At 39.3% G+C, this 21,990-nt stretch overlaps 1 protein-coding gene across 4 annotated transcripts in view; it reads left to right on the top strand.

The window, feature by feature from the left end:
* EPRS1 (glutamyl-prolyl-tRNA synthetase 1) overlaps window positions 1–17,697 on the top strand; it is a 65,501-nt gene extending 47,804 nt beyond the window's left edge. For all 4 annotated transcript variants that reach the window (XM_042474524.1, XM_042474514.1, XM_042474533.1 and 1 more), the window contains 11 exons: window positions 338–547; window positions 888–960; window positions 1,257–1,336; window positions 5,046–5,147; window positions 8,370–8,525; window positions 8,614–8,811; window positions 10,310–10,483; window positions 11,062–11,222; window positions 13,519–13,597; window positions 16,736–16,800; window positions 17,328–17,697. In XM_042474524.1, coding sequence (XP_042330458.1) covers window positions 338–547; window positions 888–960; window positions 1,257–1,336; window positions 5,046–5,147; window positions 8,370–8,525; window positions 8,614–8,811; window positions 10,310–10,483; window positions 11,062–11,222; window positions 13,519–13,597; window positions 16,736–16,800; window positions 17,328–17,478 — 1,449 coding nt within the window. In that variant the 3' untranslated portion in view covers window positions 17,479–17,697. The remainder of the gene's footprint in view (window positions 1–337; window positions 548–887; window positions 961–1,256; window positions 1,337–5,045; window positions 5,148–8,369; window positions 8,526–8,613; window positions 8,812–10,309; window positions 10,484–11,061; window positions 11,223–13,518; window positions 13,598–16,735; window positions 16,801–17,327) is intronic.
* Window positions 17,698–21,990: the final 4,293 nt, after the last annotated feature.

The following is a 21,990-nucleotide window of genomic DNA, read 5'->3' as shown; positions in this document are numbered from 1 at the left end:
TCCTAAGAAATTGAATATCTATATGTTGATATGAAGTCAATTTATATTTCTATATAATCCATTTGAATAATCATAGTTCTGGTAAAAGGTATTATTGGTGCATTGATTATAGTCCAGCACAGATTGTATTGAAACACTGATTATTTGACTATACTGTAATAATAAGTGAAGGAAATGAGACAGATTATTCTGTCTCCACCCCATCCCATTTTTTCATTGTTATTGTAACTTTATTTTTAATTTTATGTTGTTTCTGTTCTTCTGTGTACATTTTAAACTTTCAGTCAGCAACACTGTATTTGTTTTAACACCAATATATTCCTGTTTCCTTTTTAAGGTTATCACAAAATCTGAGATGATAGAATACTATGATGTGAGTGGGTGCTATATTCTCCGTCCATGGGCTTATTCTATTTGGGAAGCCATCAAAGACTTCTTTGATAATGAAATCAAGAAACTTGGAGTGGAAAACTGCTACTTCCCCATGTTTGTGTCTCAAGCTGCACTAGAAAAAGAGAAGACGCACATTGCAGATTTTGCACCAGAGGTAAACTTTATATTTATTCTGATAAAGTGGGGAGTATGTTTTAAAAAAATTTAAAAGTGTATTTCAAATGAAATACTATATTCTCATGTGCCCCACAAGGAAGAGTAGCTGCACATGGTCAGTGAGGTATACTCAAAGACATTGAACTGAATGGGGAGGGCTTTCTGTGCATAGGAGCTGAATGTCTGTGGTAGAGTGGCGTTTCAGCATGTCAGGAGAAAGGGAAAATACATGATGCTAGATACTTAAGCTATTTAAACAAAGTAGTAGTTTCTATATTGTTAAAAAGGTGTGAAATGTATTTTAAGAGCAATTTTTTTGGTACTTTAATTGATTTTAGGTTGCATGGGTCACAAGGTCTGGCAAAACTGAACTGGCTGAACCAATAGCTGTACGTCCTACTAGTGAAACAGGTAATATCTGACAAAATAAAATGCACTAGCATAACACACACACACCTCTCTTTACCATGAATTTACTATTAATTGATGAGCAAATTATTATTAAGGAATATTCTGCTTCGCTGAGCTACAGAATAGCATTTAGAGCCTTGTCTTTATATATTTCTGCATTGGCATTCTTATGATTATGAACAAAAAGCCAGTATCTTACCACATTTTCAAAGCAGGCAGTTTCAGATTTATTATTTTAAACAATAATTTTCAAATATTACATTCAGAAAAGTTTAAATGTTTTTTCTTTCCTATAGTTATGTATCCTGCCTATGCAAAGTGGGTTCAGTCACACAGAGATCTTCCAGTGAAACTTAATCAGTGGTGCAATGTTGTTGTAAGTATGGAGATCGGATTCACATGTCGTGTTTTGAATATTTCTTCATTACTGCTTTCTAAAGACAAATGAGTGTGTTGCTATGTATTATTACCATTGAATGGCAAAGCATAATATGAGGTGAACATATTTTGGCCACCAATGGGATCCCTTCAGTATTTCTGTTTTTATGAAACAGGTCTTGGGTCTGATAATCTCTTCTGGTAAAGAGAAATTAACAGAAGTCAGCATTTTATTTATTTATTTATTTATTTATTTGTACCCCACTTTTTCCACAGAATTGGGACTCAAAGTGGCTAACGGTCTAAAAACACAGTACAGTGTGCCTGCATCATACACGGGTGCCTTTTATGTGGCTTTCAGCTTATGCTGAAAGCCGCACAACAGAACTAACAATGGAGTGTGTGCCGCACCGCACGTAGTGCACAAGCCCCATTATTTTCAATGGGGCTCGAGCATATGCACTATTTGCCTTACACGGGTGGTGGTAGTGGTCCTGATCGGATCCCCTGCGTAAGGCAAGGGCACACTGTACAATTAAAAAACTTATAAAAGTGACAATTAAATTGGAATTAAACTATTAATATTAAACTAGCATATGAAAAATTCTTATTATTGTGTATTTGTTTATATACTGCCCTCTTCCCAGTCTGGGACTCAGTGCAGCTGTCAGAACTAGTTGAGCTCTCCCCACCCCAACTCAGTGAATTAGCCTTCCATGAGTGAAACAGCAAAGCTTTATTTCTGAAATTAGAGAGTGCTACTGCTAGGATTAAGTCTTGGACAGAACTAAAGGCTAAGCACACATACATCAAATATAAGCATACCAAAGGCATTGGCTCCCCACCTTACAAAATTGGCAGGCTCAAAATTTTCCCAGTTCTCAAAACAGTTAGTTCATCATAGGTTGTTCTCCCCCTCCTTCCCCAGGCTGTCTTCACCTGTCTTTTCTGACCATAGAAATACGCTGATAATAGTGGACTAGCAGGCAGAGAGGGCTGAAAAACCCTATGCATTCCTTTTAAACAAAGCATTCAGTGAAAGCCAGTTCACTGTCCTCTGAAGCCTTTTCCCTACAGTTACATTAGAATATGCAGTTAACATTCTTACAGGATATAAAATCATTTGCCAGTTAACCAGCTATATAACTAGTGATCAACATCCTATAAAATATGACTTACACCTTAAGTCTACCTGCTTGTTTAACATATATAACAAGCCTGCATCCCCCTCCAAACGTAATATAAAGCAAACCCCACACACCATACCAGCTAATAGGAACATCATACACATGTCAACAAACATATCAACAATTTTAAACAAAAGAATCAGATGACCAGATTTGTATCAAATACATATCAGTCAGCACACATGACATAAAGACATCTTTTAGAATCTTGTCAGCTTTGAACCTGGAGCCCCAGGTCTCTGCAGTGATCAGGAGTGTTTTTGCATATTTAAAACGTGTGCATCAGCTGCACCTTTTCCTTGAGATACCAGATCTGGACTCGTTGGTACATGCCTTGATTGCATCCCGTTTTGACTACTGTAATGCGCACTACGTGGGCTGCCTTTGAAGAGTGTTTGGAAACTTCAACTGGTCCAAAGAGTTGCAGCCAGGCTGTTAACTGGGGCAGGCTACAGAGACCACACAATGCCCCTGTTGAAACAGCTCCACTGGCTGCCAGTTTGTTGCTGGACACAATTCAAAGTGCTGGTGATGACCTATAAAGCCTTATACAGTGCTCCCTCGGGTTACGAAATTAATTCGTTCCGCGGCTAATTTCGTAACCCGAAAAACCTTCGTAACCCGAATTGCCATAGGCGCTAATGGAAAAAAAGCCGCGGCTCTGCCGCGGCTCCATTGAAAACAGCGCCGGGGTTTTTTCGTAACCCGAAAAAACCTTCGTAAGCCGAAACAATAAATCCCTATGGGATTTTTTCGTATCCCGAAAAATTCGTAAGCTGGGTAATTCGTATCCCGGGGTACCACTGTATGGCTCAGGTCCAGGCTGTTTGGCATACCGTATCTCCTTATATGAGTTGGCCTGAGCTCTGAGATCCTCAGGGGAGGCCCTTCTTTCCATCCCACCACAATCACAAGGACGGTTGGTGGGGACACGAGAGCAGGCCTTTTCTACGGCTGGCCCCAGACTGTGGAACTCCCTTCCCAGGGATGACCAGAATGGTCCCTTTCTTGATGGCCTTCTGCTGACAGGCGAAGACCTTCCTCTTCAGATGGGCATTCAAAACAGAAAGCTTTTAAAGAATGGCCTGAAGTTTTATATTGTTTTAATATGTTTTAAACATTTTATCTTTTTAAACTATTTGATATTTCAACATGTACTTTGTTTTAATTATTGCAGTAATTTAATTCTGTTTTAATGTACTATTTTTGTACACTTTTAATTGTACTTTTTTAATGTTGTAAGCTGCCCTGAGTCCCAGTCTTGGGAGAAGGGTGGAATATAAATGTAATAATAATAATAATAATAATAATAATAATAATAATAATAGTAGTAGTAGTAGTAGTAGTAGTAGTAGAAAACCAGTTAGACTTGTTGAACATAAAGAAAATGAAAATAATGACCATGGAGAATCTAGAAAAATTCAGCCTAGAAGAATGAAGAAACAGAAATAGTAAAAGAGTTCTCATACCTGGGATCAAACATTGATAGGATTGGGGATTGCAGCCAGGAAATCAGAAGAAGATTAAAAATGGGGAAAATGGTTATGAAAGAACTAGAAAAGATCCTAAGATTCATAGATATACAGTGGGCCCTTTGTATACATGGGGGATCCATTCCAGATCACACACACACACACATATGGGAAAATCCATGGGATCTCAAGTCCCATTGATTTCAATGGCAGTGTGCTCCCATGAGCGCGCACACCATTTTGTCCCCCCAGGCTTGCCATCCATGTGAACTCAAGTCCGCATATGGAAAGCCCTCATATGAGGCTGGCGGACTGTATAACTGAACACAAGTTAGAATTGTACAAGCCATTGTATTCCTTATTACCATATATGGATATGAGAGCTGGACCATTAAGAAAGAAGACAGGAAGAAAATAAAATCATTTGAGGTGTGGTGCTGGAGAAGAGAGCTGAGGATTCCATGGAGAACCAAAAAAACCAACAAATGATCCCTAGAGCAGATCAAGCCAGAAACCTCTCTGAAAGCCAAGATGTCAAAAGTGAGGTTGTTGTACTTCGGAGACATCATGAGAAGGCATGACTGATTGAAAAAACAATGTTGTTATTATTGTTGTTGTTATACTTTATTTATATAGCACTGTAGATGTACACAGCGCTGTACATACAAACAATAAAATCGATAAAAATGAAACCTGCCAGTGCTGGGAAAGGTGGAACGAAGTAGAAAGAGGAAGGCCGCATGCTAGATGGATGGACTCTCTTATGGGTATGACTTGGCAGGAACTAAGTACAGCAGCGGAGGACAGGGAGTCTTAGAGATGTCTCATCCACAGAGTCTTCATGGGTTAAGATCGACTTGAGGGTGGTTAATAACAACAAACCACTTATCTGTATTTTAATACATTTAGCCTGACGTAACACTGAAAACTAAAGTGAGCAGTTGTAAATAATACTAGTTTTAAAATAATGCTTGTTTTAAAAATGAGCCTAAGATTGTGCCTTTAACAATTCATAACATACTTTTTTTGGGTTTTTTTTTAATTGAAGCGTTGGGAGTTCAAACATCCACAGCCTTTCTTGCGTACCCGTGAATTCCTGTGGCAAGAAGGACACACAGCCTTCTCAACTTATGAAGAAGCAGCAGAGGAGGTACAACACACAAAATGATGTGTTGTTCATTTTTCATCATTTCTAAAGGATTATTGCATAAATATTCATCTGCTATTTTAAACAAAGTGCATACACACACACATATATATATACACATTTTTTTTGTGAAGAGTGGAAGGATTTTACCTTTTATTTTAGAATAATTGTGGGGAAAACAGAATCGCTGCTTTTTGTGGTCTCTGTGGCTTACACAAATGGATTATCCTGTACCTACACAGTGCATCTTTAAGAACCTTCTAGAGCCTTGCATAAGCGTATTAGCTGTAGCCCCGCTTACCTCCAGCTACTCTCTATAGGGGCCTTCCCACTGAAACCGCCAGTATTTTTCTTCTGCCACTGGAGTATCATCAATAGGAACAAATAGTTTTTTGTGGGTTTTTCGGGCTATGTGGCCATGTTCTAGAAGAGTTTATTCCTGATGTTTCACCAGTATCTGTGGCTAGCATCTTCAGAGAATGTTTGCCTGGAAAGAAGTTGTGTGTGTGTGTGTGTGTGTGTGTGTGAGAGAGAGAGAGAGAGAGAGAGTGTGTTGTGTGTGGTGTGTGTGGTGTGTGTGTATACACACATACACGCGTGCACACACACACACACCACTGTGTGAACCTGGGAAGGCAGGAGGATTTGCATGTGTGATTTGTTTCGGTGCTAATGGCAGGCCTCAGGGTGGGAGGGTCTGCAAAAGAGGATTAGTGTCTGCTTGATTAGTGCTCATTGCTGGGAAACCCCTGACCCTGAGAGATTTCTCATTTGCATGTGTTGAATCTTCATCTTGCTATTTTTCAGGACTGGTAGCCTGAAAACCTTGTTTACTTTAAGGGTTTCCTCTTTCCTGGTGAAATTGTCCTGATGTTTGTGGATCTCAATGGCTTCCCTGTGCGTCCTGACATGGTAGTTGTTGGCATGGTCCAGAATTTCAATGTTTTCAAACAGTATTTTATGCCCAGGATGGTTTGTAACATGTTCTGCTACTGTTGATTTTTCTGGCTGACCCAGTCTACAGTGTCTCTCATGTTCGTTGATTCTTGTTCGCACACTGCATTTGGTGTCACTCCTGCCTTCCCAGGTTCACACAGTATATATATATATATATATATATATATATATATATATATACACACAACTCCTTTCCAGGCAAGCATTCTCTAAAGATGCCAGCCACAGATGCTGGCGAAACATCAGGAATAAACTTTTCTAGAACATGGCCACATAGCCCAAAAAACCCACAAAAAACTATGGATGCTGGCCATGAAAGCCTTTGACTTCACAGTAGGAACAAAGTTTGTTGATCTATCTCTGGTCTCATCATGGCCTTTTTTGGCCTATTCAGCCCCAGGGATTAACTGGGCTCTTCAGATGCAAGTTGCCCAATGTTAGCAGTTGAAGCCGTGCAGGCCTCTGGGCTTACAGTATTTTCTCTCTGGCATCCTTAAAAAATGTGTCTCCTATGGTGCTGAAACCATGGGATGAGATGCATATCTGATGTCTCTTGGTTGTCTAGGTGAAGCTTGTGGTTGCTTCTTGTTCCCATTGTACTGCCTTTACGCCTCAAACAAGACAAAACGGAATTGCGTTTGAAGGCACTTCTGTATGTGCTGGCCCTCAAGGCATCAAATGTCATCTTCTCAGCTGTCTGCTTCTGTCAGTATGGAAGCTGCAGAATTCCAACTGCCACCTCTTCTACTTGCCATGGAGTCAAACATTCATTGCTGGAGTTCAACTTGAAAAAGTTGTATGGGCTAGTTCCAACATTCAAGTGGGGTGTACATGTCCTCCTGTGCTGGGTAAATCCCAGTTGATGTCTTGACAGCAGTTGATGACTTGACAGCAAATACATAAGAAAAAACATTTCAAGGAGAAGGACCATAGCCACCCATCAGTCTCAAAGGAACAGTCAACTCTTAATCAGTCCATCAGTGCTGATGTTGAGGCCTCTGGGGCAGTTCCACAAGATTAACTACCTATCCCTGAAACAGAGACTTCATAACATTCTGCTGCTGGGTGGAAGTAGATCATTTCCTGAAGAAAAAGTTTCTTAGGGTGATATCCTAGAGCAGTGATGGCGAACCTATGGCACGCGTGCCAGAGGTGGCACTCAGAGCCCTCTCTGTGGGCACATGTGCCATCATCCCAGCACAGAGTTTGCCAGAGTTTGTTACTAGAAAGCCAGAGGGACATGGCACTTTGCAATAAATAAGTGGGTTTTGGGTTGCAGTTTGGGCACTTGGCCTCGAAAAGGTTCACCATCACTGTCCTAGAGTCTTTCTCTGCTTTGAGGTTCACAGTCTCACTCTCTCCAGTTTGGCGATCAACTTCAGGTGTGACTGCTTCAAGACCATTGCCCACCATACTGTCTCTACTGACGGTCTTGGTCCTGGTGGGTTTTGGCATCAGATTCAACCCCTGATATGTCTTCAATCTCCAGGTCCCATTCCAGGCAGCATCATCAGGCTTGACCCTCTCAGTACTGAGGCCATTGATCACACAGGCAGCATGGCATGAGACATTCAGGGTCAATTTTGACTGAATTCTCTTACTTCAGAAACAGTAACTATTTTACTTATGACAGTTGTTACTGGTGGGATTATGCTAACTACTATTGCAAACAAGGTTTGGCTACAATACCATTTGTTTGAATCTCATTGAGAATACTCTTCTGTGCTTGCCCCTAACCATCAATCTGTTCAGCACATGAGACATGCCTTACAGGAGATACACTCAGTGATGCAGCAAGAACTTAACTGTCTTGATCCTCACTAACCCAGGTTGTTCCAAGACACTCTATCAAACCTGACCATGGTCCCCTTGCCATGTCCTGCCTGTTCTATGGATTGCTGCATCAGTGTCAGTGGAAATGGCGGTTTTGGCATGAAGGCCTCTATATAGAGCTGCTGGAGGTGGGCAGGACTACCACCAAAATGATTATGTAACACTGTAGAAAGTTCTGAGAGATGTACTGTACAGGTGCAGGATAACCCATTTATGTGAGTTCATAGTGACTATTTGAAGAATTAAAGTTAGAAGTATACAATCTGTCCTTCTTATTGAGCTGTTATTGTGCATTACTAGATTTATGGAAGGTTTTCAGTGTTACCATATTTACCTCCTAGGATCTTACCAAAGGGTAATGTTATTTACTTACTCAAGGACCTGGAAGGTTGAATAATGTCTAAATATTTTAATTTTTTAAAAAACTCCTCTCAGGTGTTGCAGATTTTGGATCTGTATGCTCGTGTATATGAAGAACTTCTTGCAATTCCTGTTGTAAAAGGAAGAAAGACAGAAAAAGAAAAGTTTGCAGGTGGAGATTATACAACCACTATTGAGGCATTTATATCTGCCAGTGGACGAGCTATCCAGGTATGTATTAATAAATACATTGTATATCTTTTATTGTTATTATACAGTGGGTTGATATTTAAACTTTGCTATATTGTCATGCTTTTAGGGTGCAACATCTCATCACTTGGGGCAGAACTTTTCGAAGATGTTTGAGATAGTTTTTGAAGATCCCAGGACACCAGGAGAGAAACAGTTTGCTTATCAGAATTCTTGGGGCCTTACAACTCGTACCATTGGAGTCATGACTATGATTCATGCAGATAACATGGGTTTGGTGCTACCACCCAGGGTTGCTTGTGTTCAGGTGAGTATAGTAGTGATACCATGTTGATACTATGTTGTTGTATGTAAAAGCAGTTAATTTAAAATTAGTGAGATTGAAGGTAAGTCATGATTAACTTGTTTTTTATTCAATTTCATCAAGACCTAAATGCAGTTAGTTTTAATCTAGCTCAGGGATTGTACTGGCAAATAATCTTAGATTTTGTAGCATTGCTGTAGCATTGCTCTACTGAATGTTCAAATATCCACTGCCTTTCTTGTGTACCCTTGAATGCCTGTGGCAGTTGTACAGTTGTTATATACTTGTAATATTACGGGTTTTTTAAAAATTATTATCCGTAATGGATTGGATGAGGGCAAACACACTGAAGCTTATTCCAGACAAGACAGAGGTACCTCTGGTTGGTTGAAAAGCAAATCAGGAAATAAGGACTAAGCTTGTGATGGACAGGGATACATCCTCCTAAAGCACTAGTTTGCAGTTTGGTTTATTCCTAGATATCCAGGTTTTGGTAGTGGTCAGGAGTGGACTTGCAGTTAAAACAAGTGCCCCAGCTGCTCCTTTTCCTGAAGATGTCTAATCTCGTCACAGTGACATGTGCTTTAATTAACAACCTGTTTAGATGCCGTTCATGACTTGTAAATCCCTACATGGCTTGGGTTTAGGCTATCTGAAGTACCATATCTTTTCCCCCCTATGAGCCTTTCCAAGCTCTGAGATCTTCAGAGGCTGCCCCTAGGTTATAGAACTCAGTTAAAAAAATCTAATAAGCTTTTGGGAACTGATTGCAAAGACATTTAATAGAAGACTGTTCTGTTCTTTTTATTCTTGTCTTTTAATGTATGTGTTTTAAATTGTTTTAATTCTGTGGACTGATTACATTTTAACAATAAGTTTTTGTCTATCATAATCTATACGTGTTTATGTATATTTGTTTTAATATTTGTAGGCTGCCTTGAGTCCCAATTCTGGGGGAAAGGCATGATATAAAAGAATACAGTATAAGCATCATTGTTGTTGTCATAAAATAAATTAGTTGTTTTTTTCCCATGGTTCCTCATGCTTGCTTAATAAGCAGATGAAGAGGGAAAATAAGACTGTCAATGTGAAATGAGTATTTGATTCATAGTTCCGTAAGAGATGAGTATTTGCATACAATTAACTATAAGCTTCTTAATTGAGATATTGAGAACAATTAGATGGAGGTGCCTGGCAAGTTAAAATGTTCAAAATAACCTACTTTAACTTTGAAGTGGACAGAAATATGAAAGTGTAATCATGGTTAATAAAAATAAATCAAATTGAGGGATCACAGAGTTTTATAAAAATTAGAAAGACTTATCAAAACCCTTTGTCTCTGCTAACACTTTTCCCCTTCAGTTTAACTAATTTTCGACATCTCTTTTCTTGCTTGAACCAATAGATTTTTCAAAAATTATGTTTGGTTTCAACACATATTTCTGTAAACAATATGTACTTTGGTGTCCCTAACTTTATAATCATTTGTGCCATGATTCAGGTTGTGATTATTCCCTGTGGTATCACAAATACACTTTCAGAAGCAGACAAGGAGGCCCTAATGATCAAGTGTAGTGAATACCGTAAGCGACTACTCAGTGCTAATATCCGCTCACGGGCTGACTTGAGAGATAACTATTCTCCTGGCTGGAAATTTAATCACTGGGAGCTTAAGGTAAATGCTTGTTTAGATCTTCTTATTATGGATTGGCTTTTCTCAGATACATAATCTTGGGTTGGTGGCATATGTTGAAAGTAAATGGGAGTAACTGATATATATTAATTTCCATACGTACATGCCATCTTTTGCTGTTTGGGGAAGAACATAGCTATTTTCCAATTCTGAAAAATCAGAGGTGTCCATGCAAGAAAGCTTCTGCTGCTATTATGGAAGTGGACCTATCCCTGAAGCCAGCTATATGCCTCTCATCTACTCCAGAATGTCCCCCAACCATCTGGAACAGATTTAGGACACATACAGGGTCTTCACTGGTGAAAGAAAATCTGAACCCCCAACAGTGTCTATTCCACTGCCAAAACGGCACTGTTGGACACAGTCCCATACTGGATCAGTTCTTTTAACTTTATCTGATTTCATATTAGAGTACAAAATAATTTGCAAAAAGTCTGGAATCGTGATTATAACTAGGAGCAACCGTTGAGCTTTAAACAGTTTTTGTCTACATAAGCAAAGCAGATACAGTAATTGCAAAGAAGGACATCAAATTTTGTTTATTGCCTTTTGGTTTATAGGGTGTCCCAATCAGGCTTGAAGTGGGGCCGCGAGATATGAAAAATAATCAGTTTGTAGCTGTGCGACGAGATACAGGAGAGAAGTTGACTTTTGCTGAAAATGAAGCAGTAGACCAGCTCAGACGTATTCTGGAAGAAATCCACACTAACCTTTACAACAGGTTAAATTTCAAGAAAAGCCATTTTCTGTTGTTGTTCAGAAATTTGATCTTATTAATGGATAGTTTTAATTCATCTGTCTTTTATTTCAAGAGTTTCGAAAAGCATGGGGAGATAGTTAAATAGAAACATAGGAGATGCTACTGTATCAGGCTGAAGGCCTACCTGATCCAGCACTGTGTTTTCAATGATGACTGACCAGATACCTCTGAAAGGCCACTAACAGTATATGAGAGCAATTATCCTCTCCTGCTGTAGATGCATATTAAGTAGTACAGTGAGCCCTTGACATTCACTGACTTAACATTTGCGATTTTGATTATTTATGATGTTAAACCCACATGGGCATGCTCTCCTCTTCCTCTTTCTTGGGCTTTTTCCTGCGGGGGGTAGCCTGGGAGGGAGCATCCAGGAAGAGTGCACACCTATGTGTTTTCCCTTCACTCTCACCTGCCTTTAACTGACTCCCTTAAGCCAGTGAAAGGCACAGGAGGCCAGGGGGAAGAGCAGGTATGTGCCTTTCCCCCCTGCCCTCCCCTGCCTTTAACTGACTCCCTTGAGCCAGTTAAAGACACAAGAGGGCGAGGGGAAGAGAGGGAGCCGGTGCCACAAAAGCTTGTACAGTACTGCAATAGGATACTGGAAGAGTCTTTGTTCATATTATGCTGAGAATTCAAAGAGAAATGTTAGGTCTGTCCAAGAAACTGAGCATCTCATACCAGTGGATATAATCACAGAATCCCCTTACTTTCAAAGGAGATGTGGCATGGAAGATTTTTGTTTGATACATAAACCAAGAGTCAGAGAGGATGCATGCAAATTGCACAGTTCTTTGGCTACCAGCTTGTGATAACATGAACAAAGTTTTAAGAGCACTTTGCCTGTATTTCAATCATAACTGTGTTTATTCAAAGATAAATTCCATTGATTTCCAAGTGAGAGTATTCAGGATCATAGTATTTCTCCTCAGTTTAGACTAAATCCCTTTCTAAACTTCTGTTTGTTTATTGGTGCTTCTTCTGAACAAATAAGAAATAATACTGTAATTATACTAAGTATCCCAAACTGGTTTGGAGCCAGTATGGTGTATTGGTTTGAGCATTGGACTATGATTCTGGAAACCAGGATTCAAATCCCCACTTGGCCATTAGAATTTTCTAGGTGACATTGGGCAAGTCACACTCTCTCAGCCTCAGGACAGTGGGGGCAAATCAACTCTGCACAATTCTTGCCAAGAAAACTACATTCCCTCACCCTCCTGTGTCGTTAACTGGCTCAGGGGAGTTGATCTCGGCCACCAAAAGAAAGGAAATCCAACTTCTGACCTGACCTCGCTATAGCCACTGTTTATGGTTATTTGTGAATTTTTAAGTATGTTTTAATTTTAATCTGTTTAATTGTATTTTAAGGGGGGTAGAAATGATGGTTTGGGAATGTATATTTTAATGTTGTAAGCCACCCTGATTGTGTTTCGTAGAGGGATGGGATATAAATAAATTTTATTATTATTATTAGGCATATGTCAGAAATGACTTGAAAGCACACAACTACAACAATCCCAACTTTCAAGAAGGATTCTAGAAAGCAAGCTCATAGGGTCTTTTCCTTACCAACTGAATAGGTTTCCTTTTCTCTTTGTTCATCAATTTCCTACTTCCATAGCTTAGTAGGAAAAAAAGGATTTATATTAGATGGCAGCAAAGATCAGGATTGTGTTGCTGTAAGAGTTTGGAGGTGGGGGAAGACACTTAAATTTTGTTTATTCTCGCTGAAGGCTTAGTTTAGGCTAGTTACCATAAATGTAATTCAAACTCATCTTTTGTTTGGGCTAACACTGGCATGTTATAACTAAATGTTCAATTAAATTTCTGATTTGGGAATTTTTAAAGTAAATTTCTGATTTGAAGACAAAAATATTAGTTTCAATTTTGAAAACTATACTCGTATTTTCCCTTATTTGTGAGATATGGTTTAGTGTGTGTGTGTGTGTGTGTGTGTGTGTGTGTGTGTGTGTGTAGTATGCCCTGGTGGCGCAGTGGTTAAATGCCTGTACTGCAGCCATTCACTCAAAACCACAAGGTTGCGAGTTCAAGACCAGCAAAAGGGCCCAAGCTCGACTCAGGCTTGCATCCTTCCGAGGTCGCTAAAATGAGTACCCAGACTGTTGGGGGCAAATTTGCTTACTTGCTAATTAGCTTACTTGCTGTTCACCGCTATGATCTTTGGAATAGCGGTATATAAATAAAACAAATTATTATTATTATTAATTGTTTACATTAGCTAAATTTCTTTTCCTAGAGCTGCTGAAGACCTTAAAACTCATATGGTGGTGGCCAATACAATGGAAGAATTTCAGAAGGAGCTTGATTCAGGAAAGGTAAGGAGCAAGGAGGGCTGCAGACTTTTGTACAGTACATTTATTGTTTTGGTGGGTGTAATGCAACTTACTTCCAAGTAAACATGCTTAAATGTAGGTGTCAATAATTTTTTTTCGTAAGTCTGTTAGTGTGTAAGGTAAGCAGTGTGTAAACATGAATGAATTTTACACTTACAAGTTTATGTAGTCTATGGTTTTTAAAGTCAGCTTTTATTTTTATTTTTATTAAATTAATGTATATAGCTGCCATTGTTGAACCATTTCACTTGTAATCACCTTTTGTGAGCAGTCTTCCATTGCAATTTATGATTGCTGATTCTGGCTTAAGAGATCCTTAAATGATGTGGGCAATCCTTGCATTAACGAATGGTGTGGCATAGGAAATAATTAATAGCAAGCAGTTTGTCCTGACAACTGTGCCACGTAGATAGCATTTGAACTGACCCTGCGTTCTCTTTTAGAATCTTAAAAATATTTTTGAAAGTGAAGGCTGCCATCCACATGATTAGGACGAGGACACTTTAGCTCAAAAGGAATCATGCCATGTTTAATAAATAATAGCAAGCTGAGTTGTAGATCAGATGCTGCAATAATTCCAATGTGGAAAATTGTAAAATAATTATTGAACAATATAATTAGCGTCTTGGTTCAAAGAACACATTGTTTGCGTCAAGGAACTATTTCTATCTGGTTTCAGTACAGGTCATCAAGTGCATGCAGAAAAGTTGGATAACTGGTTATTAAGACTGATGTGAAGTAGTAGTGAAACACTCTTAATTGCAATGAACTGTTTATAATTGCTATATGACCGTTCTGTTGTAGCACATTATTAATATGAATTATTCTAAAATAAGCATGGAAATATTTTGATAACTTTTCTTAACTCATCTGCTTATGTAGGACAAATAACAGACTTAAGTCTGAACCAGTTTATTTCTTCTGTAATTTTAAGATCTGTCTGGTTCAGAATAAAGCTTGGGTGCTGGAGCAATGGTCAATTATGAAAAATTATTAAGTTTTCTATGTGCCAAATGTACTGTCCCTGACCTGGGTTTGGTTTATGTTAAATTTCAAAGGTAGCAAATGCCATTACAACGTGGAAAAGAAACTACATAGAAAACATTTATACTGAAAGATAAAAGCAGTCAATTTGTATTTGAAGAACCCATAATGCTTTCTCAATTTATTCTCTAAACCAAGAATAGGTAACTTTACTGTAGTTGTGCACTCTTTTGCACCAGTTCAACCATCTCTTGCAGATATTAGCTCCTTGCAAATTTAGCTACCACCTAGATCTGGCATACTTTGTACTAGATGTTGGCATTTTTTTTAAAATGAGCAGCTTCTGGAAAAGTAGATGCCCGTTAAAATACTCAGTGACTGGCTTTTGGACAGAGCCTTGCATTCAGAATCTTTATAACTAAATTTTAAGCAGAGATTAAACCTATGTTTACTGTCACAGACTAAGGGTGTAGCCACAATGCAGAATTAAAGCAGTTTGACACCATTTTAACTGCCATGATGCTAGCCTACAGAATCCTGGGACTTGTAGTTTGGTAAGGTATTTAGCCTGGTCTGTCAGAGAGCTCTGGGACCTTACCAATTACAGATCCAGAATTCTGTAGGATACAAATTACAGATCCCAGAATTCAGTAGGATATTGTTATGGCAATTAAAATGATGTCAAGCTGCTTTAATTAGATAGTGTGGCTACATCCTAAGTCAGTGTATTAAAATCTCATTGAGATCACTAGAGGTTTGATTGCTGATAACTTATTTTTATGTTGATTTCAGTGGGTCATTAATGCACTTTACCTCAACTGGATCCATGGCTAGTAAAAAACTGTTCTGTAATGAGAAGCTTTTCCTTGAAGAGACTTAATTATTGGTTAAGACTCTTGTAAAACTAAATAAAATAAAGATAATGAAAGAATTCTAAAATGGATATATATTTAATGTATTTATTTTTTATCTCATTTGCTTAATTCTCTACTGCATCTTCCCAAAATATGATGCAGATTTCTGTAGGATGTTTTTTCCTTTGTTAAAAGCCAGGCTAAACTTTTTTTTAAAAAAAATCAGTGTTGTTGTTCTCTCCACTCTGGAGTGGGGTTAAATTGCATGCAAAGATGTGAAAAATCTGTAGGATACTAGCATAGTTCAGGAATAAAAAACATAATTGGAATATTTTAACAACAAAAATGTAGTAATGAACAGAAAGAGGATCTCCCCCCCCCCCTTTTATTTTCCCATTATTAAACAAAAAGAAGGAATAGGTTTCCTTTAGAGTTACCTATTTTAGTATTTGAAAATTTTATTATTATGAATTATGGCGCATTCCGGACGGGCCCTATGGGGCACTGTTGTTACGCGCGAGGGGCGGCACTTCCTGACACACCTTGCCCCTCGTGTGTAACGACTACGTCAAAATGGCACCGCATACAGATGGCCGCCGCCATTTTGACGTCACGGACGCACAGCGTCCAGACGTCACACACCGGAAGTGACCTCCGCAAGTGCGAGCCTTGTGCCTTGTGGCGCCTCTTCCAGGGCGCAGGAAGAAGCCCCATTTGGGGGCTTCTTTTTGCTCCACGAGGGAGCCGCGCAGTTTGGTGGCAGCGGCATGAGACCACCCATTTTGGGCGGTCTGTAACGCGCCTATGATACTAGTCCTTTTCAAAATTTCTGGCTTTCTTATACAGTGTTTTACTGAGTTCCACCACCAAGGGGCAACTGATATTTTATTAGGGGTGTGTGTGTGTGTGTGTGTGTGTGTGTGTGTGTGTGTGTGTGTAGCACAATGTGCTAACTTTTCCTTCATTCAAGGAAACACTAAATTGATTCCATCCAGTTTAATACATGGAGCACTCTTAGAAACACTTTTTCTAACTTCTAGTTAAATGTGTATGTGATAGTATGATTCACAAAATTCTCCTATTTCTTTCAACATAGCTAAAATAGATTAAATATGCTGTATTAACTCTGTTCGGAATCACTTCAGATATTCTTTCTAGCAAATGTAAGCCCTGCAAGGCAATGGATGTGGCTTATGAAAACAGAGTAGGAGTCTTTTTGTCAAAAGGAAAAAAATCATGATCAGTTAAACTCAACAATTTTTGTGTTCTCTTTCTAAATTAGATAGTGCAGATCCCTTTCTGTGGAGAAATTGAATGTGAGGACTGGATCAAAAAAACCACTGCCAGGTAAAGAAAAAAATGGGGTGTGCCTTTAAAAATTTATGTTTACCATCTGAGATAAATACTGTTCTAAAGTTTTAAAACATAACAAAAAAAATCTTTTAAATTATGTGGGAGTTAGTCCATGTGGTAAATATATGTCTGAACAGGGCCCACTTTAAATAATTAGTGCATTAAACATCAAGTTCTCTCCTAGAACAGTAGAAGTACTGTGGAGCATGAATTGTGACCTCCATTGTCATTACACTGGTAATTAGAAGGAAGCCAGGATAAGAAAGTTAGTGTGGTCTGTACTAAGGGGCTAAGAGACTCCCTGGACTCCTTAGTCTGTCTGAGACCTGAGGTATTCCTTCTCACTATAGGACAATGGACTATTTCCTTGTAAATCTACCTAGCATTGTAAATTGTAACTGTGAGTCACAGTATTAATTTGTTTTCCTCAGATATGTTTTGGCTACTCTAAGACAAACATAGATGCAAGCTATTCTAATTTTGATTCTTTGGTGATTAAAGAAAACCTGTTTCTCTTTCAGAGATCAAGACCTTGAGCCAGGTGCACCGTCCATGGGAGCAAAAAGTCTCTGCATCCCTTTCAAACCTCTGTGTGAGCTGCAGAATGGAGCAAAATGTGTTTGTGGAAAGTGTCCTGCCAAGTTCTACACCCTCTTTGGCCGTAGTTACTAATCTGCTAGTTGGAAACACCATTTTCCTTACTTTTCAAGTCTTCAGATTTTTGGAATAGACTGAAAAAAATCTTCCCAGCTCCTATCCAGGTTTTTGTTACTTTTTAAAACAGCAGCAAACAAAGCCATACAGAATCATACCCCCTTCAGTCAGACTAGCAGTAATGCACAGACTTTTCTGTATACAATAGCTCTAACAATAAATATGTATTGTCAGTTATTATTTGGTTTCTTTTTAAATAACTGGGTTGTCTCTGTGTCCAGTAACGTACACTCAATTCTTAGATTGATTGCACAATGAAAATATGTGTGTGATTATATTTGGACAGCTACCTGCTGGGGTTACTATAGCTGGAGAACCTGCATGGTTGTACCTGATGGCCCATGAGGTCCCCCTCTAAGTCTATGGACCTTATCACACACAGGGCAAAACGTGGTCAGAACATCATCCAAACATTGTGGAAGCACCAAGGATGTGATCATGCCTGGCACTTCTAAAGTGTAATTGAGGCTTCTCGCTATGGAATCGTAATGGAATTGTTCGCGGGGAAGCCAGGAAGAGCCATTTTCTGAATAACGGGTTATCCCATTATTCAGAAAATGGCTTCCCTGTGAACGATTCCATGACAATTCCATAGAGGGAAGCCTCATTTACACTTTAGAAGCCCCAGGCATGATCAAACCTTGACGCTCCCACAACATTTGGATGATGTTTCTACCACGTTTGCCCTGCGTGTGTTAAGGTCCTATGATTCTGTGATTCTTCCACTTTAGATTGAACATCCTCTTTAAGTAAGGATAAAAGTTTCCACTTTAATGTGATTGTCTAGCCATGTTCAACTTTAAGGGGCATTGCTGATCTCTGTTACTAAGCTGAGGGAGCCAGCGCTGTAAAAGATGACTCCATGGTCATATGACCAGCATGACTAAGCACAAAAGCACAGAGAACACTGTTACCTTCCCACAAAAGTGGTACCTGTTTATCAACTTGCACTTTTGCATGCTTTCGGACTGCTGGGTTGGTGGTGCGTCTCAAACTGCCAACCTGGCAGCTTTGCAGTCATCAGAATCAGCGTCTTAACTGCTAAGCCACATACTCTTTATATGTAGTGATTTTCTCTTGTTTCTTCCTTACCTAATTCTGCCACTGTAGTGACAGAGCAGTATAGTCAAGAAAAATCTTGAAAATCAAAGACTGGAGATCCTCATGTTTGTTGATTTAGGGGAAAAACAGATGCCCTGATAGAGCAGCGTCCCACAACCTCTTTCAGCACCAGATTGGGGCCACGGCAACCATACTCTGTGGCCCTAATCCATCAGTTTGCCGGCAGCAAAATGTGGTTCCTTTTAGAAGGTTGCTCTATCACTGTGGCAGCACTTTTTGGTGCTACTTTCTGTGTGCGGTATATAAACACTGCACCAAAGGAGTGGCATGACACCGCCCGCTGTGTGGTCATATGCTTCAAGCTGCTCTGTTTAGCCTTTTAATCAGAAGGGAAAGGAACTGAACAAATGAAATAGAGCATCGTTGAAATAGCAGAGTTCTGAATCTGTCATTCACTGCTTTGAAGTTACAATGATTCAGATGCTAGCATCTTTTTATGGCAGTCATGACACTGATCTCTAATTACCACAGTGTAGATTACATTCTTCTAAGGCTTGTAAAATGATTTGGTAAGGGTACAAGATGGAATACTTTCTTATCTGCAGATACCACTAGTATAATTGGTATTCATAGTTATTGTGATAATAATCTTTAAAATGCAAAATAAATGGTGTCGTTATTAGATCATTTCTCTTCATGAGGATTATACTTGCTTTTTGAAGTGATTTTAGAACTTATCCCAGTGCTTCCTATTATAATAATTTAAAAGACCATTTAAGGATTGTATCTAAATTTAGGTAAGTACATGAACTTGTTGGAACAGACTACCTCCACCCCAATTTTCCCATAGGAGCCCATAAAAAGGTTACACGGAGTTGGGAATGAAAAGGAAGATTCCCTCTAAACTTGGTGAAGGCACTTTCTATGAATATGCTAGCTCCACCCATGGAAGCAGATCCTAGACCCAATCCTATAAATTTATGGTTTCTTGGCAGGATCCAAAAACATGTTCCTGGCATAGAAAGTGAGCTAGAGCTGACATGAGTGTCATCACAAGAGAAATAAAATTATAGACAGACCTCCATATACACAGATTCCTTATCTGCGGATGTAACTATCCATAGCTTGAATATATAGATATAGATATATTCCAAAAATCAAACCTCTATCATTATTATTATTATTATTATTAAACTTTATTTCTAAAGCACTGTAATTATACACAGTGCTGTACAAAGTCAGTAAAATTAAAGAGTATATAAAAGCCTGCCCAAGGCGTACATTCTAAGATAATAACAATTAAAAGAGGAATAGATAAAATTACATATAGAAAAGAAAAACAAATTAAAAACATCAAATATAAAACAAATCACATCACATCAAATGTTATCAGACAGCCAGATGACAATCACAAATTCCCTGAGAATGCTTCCCTAAACAATATGGTTTTCAGCTCAGCCTTGAAGCTGGTTAGAGAAGTGATGAGCCGTGCATGCAGAGGAAGAAGGTTCCAGGAATGAGGGGCAGCAAGAGAGAAGGGATGGATCCTGGACGGGGCAGAGAAAATCCTGGGTTGGGAGAGGAGACTTTGGCTACCAGAGCGGAGAGTGCGAGTAGGGATGTAGGGAGAGAGAAGATCGGTTAATTAAAGAGGGGCCAGCCCATGCAGGGCTTTAAAAGTGAGTAGCAGAAGTTTGTACCTGATGCGGAAAGGAAAAGGGAGCCAGTGAAGGGAGGACAACAGAGGGGAGACATGATCATAACGGCAAGCGGGTGAAATAATGCGTGCAGCTGAATGCTGAACAGAAATTAATGGGTGGAGATGAGAGAGGGGATGCCCTGCCAAGAGGAGGTTACAGTAGTCTAGTCGTGAGACCACTAGGGCATGGACCAGTGTCTTTGCGGTAGAAGCTGAGAGATATGGACGGATTTTGGCAATATTATAGAGAAAAAATCTGCAGACTTTGGCTGTAGTCTGGATCTGAGGGATAAATGACAAAGAGGAGTCAAAGATGAAACCAAGACTGCTGGCTTCCTGGACCGGCTGGTTAGAGACGTTATTGACAGAAATAGAAAAGGAGTAGTGAAGGGTGGGCTTAGGAGGGAAAACAAGAAGCTCCGTCTTGGACATATTGAGCTTCAGACGCCGATGGTGCATCCAGTGGGAGACAGCTGTTAAACAGGATGACACTTGCTGCTCTAGCTCTGGCGAAAGATTAGGGGTGGAAAGGTACAGTTGGGTATCATCGGCGTAAAGATGGTAGGAGAAACCAAAAGAACTGATAAGTTTGCCAAGGGAGAGTGTGTATAAAGAGAACAGAAGGGGACCCAAAACAGAGCCCTGAGGAACTCCAACAGATAAGGGGACAGAAGACGAGGTCTGACCACCCGAGACCACTGAAAAAGATCGATCTGACAAGGAAGATGTGAACCAATCGAGAACAAGTCCCGAGAAACCAAGGTCAGAGAGTACATCTATTAGGAGACAGTGGTCCACGGTGTCGAAGGCCTCAGACAGATCGAGTAGGACAAGGATTTTGCCATTTTGCCAGAGGTTTATAGAGGGTGGACCCTGTAACCTCGTTCCAGTTTCCAGGTGCTCCTCCCTGCTTTTTCCAATAGCATTTACCTCAGTGGAAACTTCAGGGTCATGAAGTTTGCCATATATTGGCTCACTTGGCAGTCATGTGTAACTATGCTTTCAAAATGGTGAATTTCTGAATTTCATGCTAAAGTGATCAAAGCAACAACTGTCCCTTTAGGTGACAATAAAGTAGGGAATGCCTGAAACTTTAATCCCTTTCCCCACCACACTACTTTTTAAAAAAATGCATTCCCCAGGTCAGAAATATATCTTCCTCTCACTCTTTCACTCTGAAATTTCAAATTGCCTTCTCTTCTATCTTTCTAGCAGGTAGACGATTGTGTTTTCCACTACATAGATAGACCACCAAATCAAAACCAACTAGTCCCAGTTGCCACCATTGGTTGCTCTTATGAGGTTCAAAGAGTTAGAATGACAGAGCTGTCAGAGTTATCTCCATAGAAATCTGGTAGGGAACACTATGATGGCAGTCTTTAAATGAATTAAATTATTTTGTTCCACAAGTTAACTCTGCACTTGAAGAGTTGTACAGAATAGCAGCTTTGCTTAGAAAAAATTAGTTGGGACTGCCAACTGTTGGCTAGTGTTTCCAGATTTTCAAATGAGCAATAGGGGAGAGTTGAAATTCATGATGTGGAGGGTTGATAGTCTGAAAGTGGCTGTTACCAAGTTTGTATTCGACATAAATACCAAATAAAAGTATTAATTTCAGTTAAGCTAATCATGAGTTTCTCTGTAAAATTAACATATTGTCCACATTATTCATAAATTACATGACACATCTATTTCTGTCTTTTTGATGG

The sequence above is a fragment of the Sceloporus undulatus genome, chromosome 1 (genome assembly GCF_019175285.1).
Source record: "Sceloporus undulatus isolate JIND9_A2432 ecotype Alabama chromosome 1, SceUnd_v1.1, whole genome shotgun sequence".
In the NCBI taxonomy this organism is placed as follows: Eukaryota; Metazoa; Chordata; class Lepidosauria; order Squamata; family Phrynosomatidae; genus Sceloporus; species Sceloporus undulatus.
This window is presented reverse-complemented; position numbering and strand designations above follow the sequence as displayed.